Source organism: Alligator mississippiensis, chromosome 4 (genome assembly GCF_030867095.1).
Source record: "Alligator mississippiensis isolate rAllMis1 chromosome 4, rAllMis1, whole genome shotgun sequence".
Lineage (NCBI taxonomy): Eukaryota > Metazoa > Chordata > Crocodylia > Alligatoridae > Alligator > Alligator mississippiensis.
In genome coordinates, this window is record NC_081827.1 from 143,418,752 (window position 1) to 143,432,323 (window position 13,572).

At 40.1% G+C, this 13,572-nt stretch overlaps 1 protein-coding gene across 4 annotated transcripts in view; it reads right to left on the minus strand.

The window, feature by feature from the left end:
- Window positions 1–1,167: 1,167 nt before the first annotated feature.
- TSPAN9 (tetraspanin 9) overlaps window positions 1,168–13,572 on the minus strand; it is a 317,564-nt gene continuing 305,159 nt past the window's right edge. For all 4 annotated transcript variants that reach the window (XM_059726711.1, XM_059726714.1, XM_059726712.1 and 1 more), the window contains 4 exons: window positions 11,819–11,920; window positions 11,169–11,300; window positions 10,996–11,079; window positions 1,168–9,051 (listed from right to left, as the gene is read on the minus strand). In XM_059726711.1, the coding sequence (XP_059582694.1) occupies window positions 8,980–9,051; window positions 10,996–11,079; window positions 11,169–11,300; window positions 11,819–11,920 (390 nt within the window). In that variant the 3' untranslated portion in view covers window positions 1,168–8,979. The remainder of the gene's footprint in view (window positions 9,052–10,995; window positions 11,080–11,168; window positions 11,301–11,818; window positions 11,921–13,572) is intronic.

Below are 13,572 nucleotides of genomic sequence, written 5' to 3' on the forward strand. Positions count from 1 at the left end.
GCCATTGTCAGCTCAGAATGGTTCCTCCCTTTGTGCATCGTTCAGTTTTTCTTCCTTGGTTTCTCCAAACAGCCTCTATTGGTGCTTGAACTTTTGTAAGTTCCTTCTCCAGACAGCAGCTTGTGTTGGGGGCAAATTAATCCTCTTGGTCTTTCTTCAAGGACCATGGACACCAGGTTGCCATCATTCCACTCTTCATCCTGGATCCATCTGCAAGGGAGCATCTTTTTCTGCTGGAATCAATGCTAAAGACACCAACATCACTTTCTGAGGAAGTTCCTTGAATATTCTGTTTGCAGTTCACAGTGGCAGTTGACTGGTGCCAACTTTAGTTCGACCCCTTACTATAACATCTTTCTTAACTGCTCCAAATTTGGGTCAGCCAGACAACCTGCGATATTCTCCTGCCCACCTTCACCTCTCCACATCCATTCACTATGCATAGAATGCCTACTACATCTCAATTCATTGTGTCACCCCCAGCTCAACCATCTCCAAGTCTTCCTTCAAGACTCATTTCTTCACCAGTGCTCAATAAAGGGTTAATCTAACTACATGAATGGGGGGAAAAAACCTGCAAGCACCAGCACATCATAATCATTTCCTCCTCCTTTACAAAGCAGCGACCCCAGAAATAAGCAAGTCTCCTAGGTGCTGGATATCAGCAGCAAGGGGTACCCCTAAAGCGCCTATCATCACTTCAGGAGTGCTAGAGTAGTGGTGTACACATACCCAATGTGCCCCATACTCTCAGTCTCTGTTAGTGGGTTAAAGGAAGGGATTATCTTCTTTCTGCATTATAAATAATCTCAACCACATTGCCCCTGCCTTACAAGCCACACATCAGGGCATTAGATCCTGCTAATACACCAGCCTAGGCTCCACCTTGTTTTCCAATTACTTATCACTCTAAAGCCAGCATTATCTCTTCACTCATTCAGATGACTCCCCATGGAGCAATGCTGTCACCACCTCTCTTCATTGCTCCTCTTGATTGCCCATTTTTTATAACAGGGAATTTATATGAAGCTGAGTATGTATATATACACCAGGGAATCTCCGTAACCCGTCAGTTGAATACAGACATGTCTCTTAGCTTCCTTTTTTAACAACCTGAGCAGCTAAATTTTCATTTTAGTGAGGGTGGAAATAAAGATCACGCACGCATCCTTTTCTTATGTCCTTTATTTTTATACGTAATACTAATACAAAATAATTTGTACAAAGGCTGAAGTAGGTATTGCATAGAAGGAACATGGGTGTGAATGTAACCTGGATGGAATGGCACATTAGGTTCTAAGATCTACCACAAAAAATATGTCCTGAGCCTGCAAGTGTGTCTCTGGTATAAAAATACTTACATGGTTCACACAAGAGCTACATGATAAAGATAACAAATTAAACTGAAAAAGGGAATTATTTCAGGACACTAATGTGCCTTATTGCATCCTGCTTGCCACCGACTTTTTTATACACAGACCAAGTTGCCAGCTAGGTATATGTTGGAAGAATATCCTTTTCTCTCCTTGCCATCTTTATACCCAACCACAAATTATTTCAAGTGATACAAATAATAGGCTTAGCAGTTTATTGAAATGTGCTGTTATATAATATACTAGGTGGATCAGTTGCATTATACCCCACTTGTGACTTTCAAATGTGTTTTTCAACACATCTATCGAGTCATAGATACATTATTGGAATTCAGTTACTCAACACGACACGCATGAGGAAAAATACCCTCACAAGAAACAAGTTCACTTGGGTATAATATGTCATGGTTTTGTACCTGTTATTCAACCTATTAATGGAAGAGTGCGCTCTATTTACACCAACACCTGCCATCAATATCTGAAACACCACAAGTTGGACATCTCCCAGTGTTATCAAATAGACATGTGGGTGCAAGTGCTAAAAGCACCTAGATTTCCATTTAGTACAGTGATTTTCAACTAGGGTGCCATGGCACTCTGAGGTGCCTTGAGATCCTCTCAAGGGTGCCACAGGGTGCCACACAACATAAGCACTGTTAGGCATGCAAACATGACTCAAAGATAAACCCACAGATTTCAAATGGGAATTCAAAGTGTCAAAAACATTCTGACCTGTTGTAGTCTTTTTGAGTTCTTTGCAGCAAAATAATTACTCTATTAATTTCTGTAGTCAAAAACCAAGTGAAAACTGAGAGCCGGCATTTTCTAAGGGGTGCCTTGAGTCTAACAAGGGGTGCCTTGAGATTAAAAAGGTTGAGAACCACTGGTGTAGCATAAAAAACAATCCCTCAGAGCTTCATCTTCCTCTTCTAACACAGCTAGAACAACGTATGAAGGACTCTTTCCCTTTGCAAAAGGAACATGTCTGAGAACATCTCTGATGCATATGTTAAACCAGTCCCAAATACAACATGGGCTCACCCATTAGCAACACATTCTGATTATTTCCAAAAGACTTTTAGGTGCACTGTATGTAAAGAGCCAAAAAACTGGCCATATCCCACAGAACCTACAAGGTGACTTACACAAGAGCTAAAACACCTTGTCTTGTCCCCCTCTCTTGTTTCTTTATGATGTATGAAGAAGGGCTGAACAGTTTTGGCAAATTAAAAAATCCATTAGACATTTAGATTCTGTCTAGGCTGGAAGAGTTTGTGACTATACTTAGTCTGCGCTCCCAGATCTTCCAGCAGGGATATTTCTAAGCATGCCCTGCCCCACTCTGCAGGCCCATCCCAACTCACTGCTCTCAAGCACATCACAGATCCTGGTCTTGAGACTGCCTTTGGTCTTCAGATTGCCTTCTCATGCTACAGCTCTGATTTTAGAGTGTGGGTGGATGGGGGCTTGGTGGAGGATGGCCTGCTGGGATTTGCTCTGTGCTAAGTTAGAGATTAGTGAAACAGTGTCATTGCAAGACCAAAGTCATGACAGTTGAGGATTTGAGAGGGGAAGGGATGTTTAATGACATTGCTTCAAAAGCCCTCTTTATTTGTATCTAATCACTAACTAACATTATGGGGGGAAATCATATTATAGGGAAAGAATAGCTGAGATCTCACACTCTCTTTAATCAAGGTGTAAGAACTAATATGTCACCTAAGACTGTCGCTGAGTCCTGCAGAAAAGCTGAGGGAAAGTAGAGTTGATATTCTTGATACTTGGAAAGCTAAAACTGAAGAAGGCAGGAAAATATTTGAAGAGCTGCCATAAAGAAAAGGGAAGACACTTTTTCTCTCTTTTGCTGCAGAAAGTAAGATGCAGACTAAATGCCTGAAGTTGTAGCAAAGTAGGTTTAGACTGAATAGGAGGAAAAATTTCACTGTTAGAACAGTGAGGCAGGGGAACAACAGACTGCCTACGGAAGTTGTGGACTCTCCATCCTGGGACATGTTGAAGAAGAGATTGGACAGCTGCTGGTTGGGGATGATACAGGCATAGCTATGCCTATGTTCTGCAGTGCCTATGTTCTACTATGGGTACTGCCCAGGCTTCTGGGCTTTGCTGGTTGTTGCATGGGGCTGCAGCAAAAACTGGGGATTTTGATTGGGGTGTCCCATTGCTTCTGTTGCAACTTAAAGCTGGAGGTTCCTGGCTAGAGAGTCTTGCGCCTCCACTGAGGATCAGACCGATCGCCATATTTGGGGTCAGGAAGGAATTTCACCCCATGGTCAGGCTGATATGGACTGTGGAGTTTTTTGCTTTCCTCTGTAGCAGGGGGGCATAGCCCTCTACCTGGAATCTCTTGAACATATATTTACAACATTTTACACAAGCAAAAGGTTGGCTGCCATGGTTCCCCTGCTTTACAGTGGCAGGTTAGGGTGTTATGGCTTGTGTTGTGTTGGGTCTGATGGTAGTTTTAGTAAGAGGTTAAATTATGGATTTGTATAGGATGGTTTGGATAGGGATGACCCTGCCTCAGGCTGTGGTTTGGACTAGATGACCTATGAAGGTCCCTTCCATCCCTGCTTCTATGGGTGTTTATAGATGTGCTCTGGCAGGCAGTGGGGGAGTGGTGGGGAGGCATTTTAATTAGCAGAGCTCTAAGAGCAGTGCTAATTAAAGTGCCCAGAGCATCACATGTATTAGCATCCCCGTGCTGAAAAATGGCAGCGGGACATTTTGACCTAAAGTTCATTGAACAAGCTTTAAAGTGCCCTGCTGCAATGTTTCAGTGCAAGGATGATGATACACATGATGCTGGAATCTGCCGGAGCATGGCAATTACTATGCTCCAACAGACTCGATTAACTGAGTCTGCTCCAATGCACTGTAATTACAGCGTGTCGGAGCAACCTCCCTGCACGTGTATAGCAGCCTTGTGATTCTATGAAAAGCCTACAACTAAAGAGAAACATTCAAAAACATTTAAGACCTTTATACAACAGAAAAATAAACAAAAAAAGGTGCACAAACTGTCACTCCCTCCCCTCCACTGCCATTTTTTAAATAAACCCTTTAATGGGTCACATATTTTTCACCTCTGAGTGCCTTAACATACAATGTGGAAACATTTCTTTTCAAGTGAAACATCACAAGTTCAACCAATGGCAGGGCTCTTTTGTTCACTTTTAAAAAATCTGCTCTGAGATAACTTGGGGCAAATGTGAGCACAGAATTTCAGGGAGCTTAATCTCTTAAAGGCAGGAACTAAAGGCTGATGTCTGACCCTCATTAGGAAACTGCCCAACTCAACTTTTTGCAGGGTCTGGTCTCATCTATCCTGCAGCGTAGATCTTGGGAAGTGCTGAGATCCATCAACTGTGCTTGTACTCAATGCAAGTAAGGATATGCAGCATTTCACAGCTGAGCACCTTGCAGGATGAGAATACTGGTGTCAAACACCTGCACTTTACCTACTTTATTAGCTTTATGAACTCCCTAATTCCCTTAGCAAATGCATCTCTCTTTCATTTAGTGGCATGTACTCCCCAGCATCTAGGTTAATTAATTGTGGAAATAAAATGCACTCTGGTCTTGTTATTTATCACTGGGAAACCAAGACCCAAAACAGAGAAAATAGCCCTGATTTTTTTAAATAGTTGCACTCAAGGCTTGAAAGCTACATACTTGGAGGTGTAAGCAGTTACCTTTCATAAAGAAAAAGGCCTTTTTCTTCTTGAAGCCTCTCACACTGCTACAGAATAATACATGGATGCATTTTCCTGACGTAAGTTTTACTTGACTCTCTAAAATCCAAAAATGTAACATGTTAAGTTCCTCTACAGTTTAAGCTTTTTTATATATATATATATATATATAAAAAAAACCTGTGTGCAAAAAGCACAACAAAATATCTTGTATGCGATATTCTGAAAGGATGCTTAAAAAAACCCCAAACTTTGATACAGTTGAAATTAGCTTCAATGATGCATATATATCTATATCGATCTATATATAGATATATAGATCGATATAGATATATACAGAGAGAGAGAGATACAAAATATGCATATATAAATACAAATCAACATTTGTATACACTTAAAATACTTTTACTCAATATTGTTTTTTATTTAAAAACATGCTAAAAATGTGTAGTTAAATAACCAAAGCAATGTTCTGGAAAAATGCACAGACAGCCACCAACCAATGCAAGCAAAGAGTGCATTTTTAAACAAGATCAATATCCCCTTCACTAAACAGTTAAAGGACAATTAGTATCTTCTCTGATATATACCAACAAATACAATCTAATGGTTTTTATGGCTGGCTTTTGTCACCTTAAGAACAGTATTGCTTTTTCATAGTTTTCAGGACACACGTCCTGTGACATGATTCATAATTCAGCAACAAGGCTAATTGTTTATTTAATTTCTTTTCTGAAGGCTGCCTAATCCAAACTCTGTGATATTGTTTGTGTAATTATCCATCTTAATACTGTGCTTAAAATGTTGAAGGAATTCATAAAAACAAAAAACGCTTTTCAATATCTATGTTACTATCAGGTCATAAAGTATAATAAAGCATTCTACAAAAATAAGTTTTTAAGAGAAGGCAAAATAGCTTAGTTTGCCACTATGCATTTGGCCTTCAAGTTTACTTGTATAAACACATATTTCATTTATATTTTTTTTTACAAAAACCAACCACAGATTAAAATTTAAGATTCATCAGGTACCACTGTGCGACCTTCAAAGAATTAGCATCATGCCCTTGCTTGTTTTAACACCCTTCTGTGTCTTTGAGAGAGAAAACCATTGTATTTTCACAAGAGAACCCAAAATGACTCTACTAGCAACGATAAGAAGTAGAGCTATGAATGTAAAAAAGCCCAAAAATTCAAACTTGTTGGCTTTTCTGAACTTTGGATAAAACCTTTATGCATAGCAGCAAATATGCTTAGTGCCAGTGCTCCCATTCTTGATACAGAAGGTATCAGATGGAACTCCAACACTTATGGTCCCAATTTTTGTTACAATTAAAAGTAAACCCAGCTTTTTCTTTTTTCCCCTCCTTTCTCAAGTCTTTGAAAGGAAATATGAATGAAACTTCAGTTTGCCAGTGGAAGAATAACCATAGGGTATATGCAACCCAACAGCTACTTAGGAGGGACTTGATGTTGTTACCCTGCACTCACCAACATATGCAGGCATTAGAGCCAACAGTTTCAAACACAGGAGCCTCAAGTTAGCAACCTAATACTGCCTTCCAGACATCTAAATATGCCGCTTGATTTTCAGAGTTTCTGAGCTTGTACAGTGTCATTTTGCTCAACAGGTATGAACTAGGTTCAGCCACTCTGAATATCAGTCCATTTACTTAGGTGGCTAACTACTAATGCAAGTGCCTTTCAGTAGACTTCCAAGTTTAAAAACGTTGGTTAGATTCTCAAGGACTGATCTCATTTAAACAAGTGTCCCTTTACAGCACTGTGACTGTGTAAGAGACACAGCACTGTGACTGGAGAGAGCCTGAAAGTGAAAAAGACCCTTTTCCCCCTATTGTAAGTAAGGCCACTTTATGCTACCAGACTATGTGGCTATGCCAGACTGAAAACACTTCATCTTGACTGGTCTTTGAAACCTAAGCAGTCCTAGACCTGGCTAGTACTTGAATGGCAGACCACGTTGGAATCCCAGATGCTGCCGGTACAAGCCAAGGAACTGTGTCTGAATGCTCAGCAAATACTAGACCACAGAAACTGAGTGAGTGGAAAAGACTTCATTCAGCCCCACTGTGGCTGCTGAGCCAACAGAGTAATAAAGAGGAAGGACACTGCAGACTGAATGTAAATGAAAATCAGAAATCCAAGGTTTTAAGTACTGCTCTGATAATAGATAGTGAACATCTGTCCATTTCAATACCTGAGCTCAATTGTTAACGAATTTGTTTTTAAATGTGTTTAAAACTGGAGTGCCATGAAATAGCTGAATTTTCATTTTCGTTCATACCTTCCTTTGTGAAGCAGCAAAATGTAAGAGAGACCTCTCTCTGCAAAGAACATGAAAAGGTAAGCAGGGGCCAACAAAGAATGAAGCAGCATTAAAACTAGAGAGAGGTATATGTTCAAGTTTTCTAACAGGAATGTCAGTAGAGATGTGTATTGTGATGAGTTCTAAGCTACCACTTGGTGAGCAGGACATGGAAAACCAAAAGATATTTGTCCGTGCTCAATGTGGAAAGACACACACCGGTTTTGAGCACCTATCTATCCAGTAACTGATTTCATAGCAAAATGGTAAGTGAAATCACCCCGTTCCCGTTCCACTGGGACATTCGCCAAACCATCCCTCCACTTGACTTTACCTCCATTATTGCTCAAAGTTACCTTGCCAGCTCCGCACGATTGCAACCCTTGTCAAGGCAACTCCTTTTGGGAAAGTGAGCAATGATGAATACAATGAGCCTAATTGTGCTCTTCTTATTCATGCAGAAGAACATCTCACACCATTGCCATCCCATCCAGAATCGGTGGGATGACTTGTAAACTGCTACTCAGTGGGCTAGATCTTGAACCCCTCCTTCACCTTTGAAATTCTGATGTCTCTACTCACACTGAACAGTATGATGCCCAAATAGTCATATCAGGGGGAACTACTTAAAGATGTAGGATCAGATCCAGAACAAGACTTTAGTATCTAAACTCCCAATGAAATGATGGCTCTAAACAACATGCAACATGGGTAAAGGCATCGCAGTCTAGCTTACTCTGAAGGAGGAATTTACCATCTTGCTTAGTGAGAGTAGGAACATCAAAATCTGGTTCTAAAAGGAATCAGCCTCCCGAGGACTACCACCTTCCCAGTAAAGACACAAAGTGGCAGTAGCTCAGTAGCTACAGTTTAAGTTAGCCTAGTTATGAACTTCAGAAGTCATGTTTTTATTTCCACCTTTTAAACTGCTATCTTTAGGAAAAAAAAGACACACCCTTCAAAGATCGCACAATGGTTCCTAGTTTAAAAGATGATAGATGAAAAAAAGGTAAAAAGTTATAAATCAGGCTACTCAATTCTATACTAGCTCCATAATAATAAAAAAGTATACACCGTAAGGTACAAAAAGCTGCAAGCAAGCAGCTCCATTTCCTAGGGAATTCAGTTTGAGTGGCTTTCCCAAGTCTTCCAGTATATCAGATATGAGCAGTTTGAGACTTAGCAGAAGACTTCAAAGAATTCTCTCTAGAAGTTAAGCACACATCTGTCACATTATCTTTGCATGTCTAACACCAATTAGTAGAGCAAAGCATTTTCTTAAATAAAGTTAGGGAAAAAGTTTAATAGCAGATCTATGAATTAGTGTAGAAAACTGATTTGTTTTTTATTATTTTTGTTTTCTTTGGCAATAAATGGCAAATGCATAAACAGACAAAAAAAAGATAAGTCAAGTAACAAGTTGTGCTAGTAATCAGTCAAGTAATGATGAAGGATTGATTGATGGGATGACTGCCCTCAGCAGGGCAAAGCTGGATACTCTTTTCAGTTGTTTTGTTTTGTTTTTAATGGCAAGACAGAAGTGTAGATGCAGCTAACGTTTCAAAGGTTTAGGCATCGTATTTTTTACCAGTCCTATGAATTTGTTGGAAGAGTGTCATGGAGAAGGCCATCCCAAGTATCTGAAAAAGAGAAAAAAGGCCATAGGCTCAATGCAATAAATGCCTCCAAAACTGTGCTGCTGATATTCTCTCTGAAGATACCTGGATGTCAGCAGCCTGTGCTAATATAGGTCTCACAGCCAAGATTTTCAAAGTAACTGGTGACTTTGGGTGCCCAACATGAAATACATCAAGGACGTCTAGTATTTATAAGGCAAGTGATCAGCATGTTCAGAAAATCAAGCCCCTTGGAGGTATCTCAAGCTGGCCATCTAAAAAGCACAAATCACTTTTTGTCTTCTTTCCTTGGGCTGTTAAAAGAATATTGCAGAGGGGGTCTCTTTATAGGGATTTCAGAAAGAAAGAATGTACAAGTTTCTAAAATCTTGCTTGTCATACCACCTACTGTGCAGCCACAAAACCGCTGTCCTTTAAAAAAAAAAAAATCTTGGACTTGCATAAAAAAACAAGTACAACTACATAGGACCTGGTGTCTTCTTTCCTCAGGGCACAGAATTTAATGTCTAAAGAATTTACTGGAGAACTGTTCGTTTTCTATAGGGTTTTTGTGTAATAACCTGCAGAACTCAATAGCCATGATAAAATTTCCTTTTAAAAATTCTATAAATTAGTTCCAACAAACCCATAAGTAGAAGATCTATTCTCTACTAAATCCTATTCAACCTTTTCCTAGCAGAGGGATTAAGTAAAATAAATATGTTTCAAGTACATTAATTTCACAAGTGGAAGATTTGAGTTAATTTCTCTGGATTAATTCATGGTTCTTCACCAACACTAAAAAGGGAAGCTCAAATGTCAAAGCACACATAACTAGAATATCACTAGAGCATAGACACTTACTTCTCTGTTCAAAATGAAGGCAGAGTAATTGGTCCTCATTCAGGCAGAGATTCACCATCCAAATTTGGTTTGAAAAATAAGGTATTTGTTAAGCTTCCACAGTAAATCTCATACTTACTCTCTCTCTCTCTCTGTGTGTGTGTGTATATATATATATATATATATATATATATATATATATATATATATATATATTTGATAGAAGCAGCTGAATATTTTTCCACTCAGTACTTAGGAAAAAATTTGGGGGCAGAATATAAGATTAAGTGCTAGTGGCATTCATCGATCCCTTCAGGGAGGTGTTCATCCACCGTCCTTTTCACCATGCTATCTGAGTGGTAACTGGGTCAAAGTTATGAGAGGGTGGAAAGCAGCATTAATTACATTGCAATCTTTAGCAGTATTGGAAGTGTTGTAACTACTATTTTTTTAGTGGAAAGATTGAGTTTTGCCAGAAGAAAATAGCCATCCATGATCTTAATGAGGTGGCACATGAAAAGATAAAAAATGCCAGTCCCCACTATTCTCCAAATTCTGAATTTGTCACTTGATGATTCAATGACATGAAGAATGAGATAGCCAAGGCCTATTCTCTAATAAGAAGAATGAAGCTGCTAAAATTTAAGGGAATTTTTCCATGTGCTCTGGGACAGGGAGGGAAAGGGCTTTAATTAGAGTGGCTCCAAGAGCCGATCTAATTAAAGCACCCAGAGCATCTTGTGTATCAGCATCCCCGCACTTCAAAATGGCAGCGGGGGTGCTTTACCTAAAGCTCACTGAATGAGCTTTAAAGTGCCCCCGTCACCATTTTGAAGCGCAGGGGCACTGATACACAAGACATGCAGACTGGCTGGGGCACAGTAATTACCATGCTCCGATACGCTGTGATTACAGCGTGCCAGAGCATCCTCATGGTTCATGTACAGGCACCCCAAGAATCCAGCAAAACCATATGCTCTTTTCTACATTCCTAGCTTTTAAAATCAGTCAGGGACCTTTGTGATTCAGTTTATATGGTGCCAAGCAACAGATCTTGGTGTAATAAAAATAACAACAGTACTAGTTAATTCAAGGTTATGCAGAAGTATATAGTAGTGGCATTACCTGCATGATAAGGATACACATCCCCACTGTCCCAAGAACATGCTTGTTATCATCAAACCACATCATAACTTTCTCATAACAGCCCTGAAAGAAAAAGAAAGTCTGCATCACATATGGTTCATATGTCCATTTAAGGGAACCCCCCACCCCATGTTAAATATAATGAGTATTACCGTCTTCCACAGTAAATTAGTAGAATTTCGCCCACAGCCTTGGGAATTTTCTGTACAGCATCGGTCTGGAACAGTGTTGTCCCCCAGCACTGGGTACCAATCAGTAAAATTATTAACACCACAGCACTGCATCTGTGGGAGAAGCCCATAAACAAGAAACATTAGAATAAGTTAACTTACTACATTTTTTACATGTGCACATCATTCTTTGCACCTCTCCAGAGATAAGAAAAAGTGCTCACAACCATTTAACACACCTCATACACAGTCCAGAGGTTAAGCTTTATCGTGCCCATTTTGGAGGCACCAACCTAGGTGCTAAAACATTACATAACTTGCTCCTGACCACTGAATCTCAGAAAAAGCCCCTGTAGTGGTGGACTGTCACATTTCTGCTCTGCCTGCCAAATAAACGTCTACTGAGGTTCCTGTCACATTGCTTGGCCCCCTGGCTCTCAGAAACAACATAATTTTACATTTATAAAGCACTTCCCATTCCACAGTATAATGCAAAGTAATATAAAACCCATAAACAGGTATCAAAATGCATACTTGTCACCTCTGGGGTGAACCATGGCCATTACAGGTAACAGATCAAGTGATACGCTGCTATTTATCTATCTTTTTAATAAATAAAGGCAACTCATTACCTCTGCTTGAATGATATTCCATGCATTCTTTAGTCCAACATTATCATCTGTATTGTAAAGCATCAGGCCTTCTTTCAAATCCTTCTTTGCGCTGTCACTGATCTGTTTCATACAACATGTAAAGCACAAAGAGCAGTGGTTAACAAGCTATGTCCGACTTACAGATCAGGACAGAAACACTGCCTTTGCCATCCTTTGATGCTTTAGCTGGATGGAGAAGCACCCTCCTTCCCTAGGCAGAAGTCTCTGCTTTATATCCAAAATCCACGTAATCTTTGCCAGTTCTAGATGCTCACTGCTTGCAGTTCTAGTTTTCCTCCCTGCAGAACTCCAGATTTTTTTTTTCCTTCTGAAGGAAGAGGGGTTTCAGGAAACCACCGGGAGGAATCAACAAGCATCAAACCTTTATTTCAATTTTAACCTTTGTGTTGAGTGGGGAGATCATGACAACAGGCAAACTCACTTTAACCCCAGGGTAACCTACACAGATATGTATTCTACAACGCATGCAGCATGCTCACTCTGCCATTCCCGCTGAGAATGTGGTAGGTTTGTACTCCTTGTAGAATAGACCTGAGTTATAACAAGGTACCTACCTAAATTGCAGCAAGACAACAGGTTTTTTGTGGCCCACTCATAGCACGCAGAGCCAATTTCGTAAGGCATTTTGCAGCAGCCCTGCCCCTAACTGCTGATTGGTTGAGGGGCCCCGGTGGCCTCTCGTTGTTGATTAGCAGAGGTAAACTTCACTCAGTTTACCTTACTACTGTTTCATTTGTCCCACCTGTCACCACTGATTGGCGGAGGGTGCCTTCAGTCTACCTCATTTCCACTTCTTTTTTTTTTGGTTGATTCCATGGGAAATCACAGCCAATGCCAGATTTCCTGGTGATTGTGGACAACAGTTTTTAACAGTTTCCATGCAATCTGTGAAACCACGATTTAGGTAGGTCCCTAGTTATACTTCTAGTGTGGGACACCCGTAGCTCAAGCTGACTTGCACATTAGGAATTATAGAAGCTACAGCACAGCTCATCAGCAGCTAATGCAATTATTCCATTGTAACAGGACCACTCTTACCCAAAACAGGCTAACCGAAGAGCCGTTAACATAGATATAGATCATCTGAGTTAACTTGGCTGTAAAGAGTTAATAACTCCTTGCACCTTGCAGCTAGAAATTGTTGGTAGAATTCATTCTTAATGGTAATTAGGGTCCAATCTCCTTTATCTGTTATAGCCATAACACCTGAAGAGGCCCAAGCTTATTATAACAACCCTCTGCACAGGTCAAAGTGGGTTATCAAAGTGGGTTACTGGTGGATTACTCATGAGTAATCCACATATAAGAGTCATGGGAGGAAGGGAAATTCTTCAGTCCTGCTTCACCAAGATGGTACTTCACACACAGGAGAAGTGAGGGCTTTCAAATGGCTCTATTTATGTTGTGGGGAGGGTGTCAAAATTTGAGTGTCCAACTTTGACATTGATTTTCTAGGGTGCTGAGCTCCTGAAGAGCCCATTGACTTTAGCATTTTGACTCCATGGTGGGGGAAGTAGCTTAAGGCTGATATGCAAATTACTAGACACCTCTGAAAAAGTTGGTCTGAACAACTGACCCATGATTAGACAGCAGAACAATGAAATTTATGAGTAGAAGGCAGAGCAGATTTGTATCTTATCGGCTCCAGCTGCATGTTACATATATTACTCAAGTAACTGCTTAAATGCACAATAAATTTAGACCACCCACAC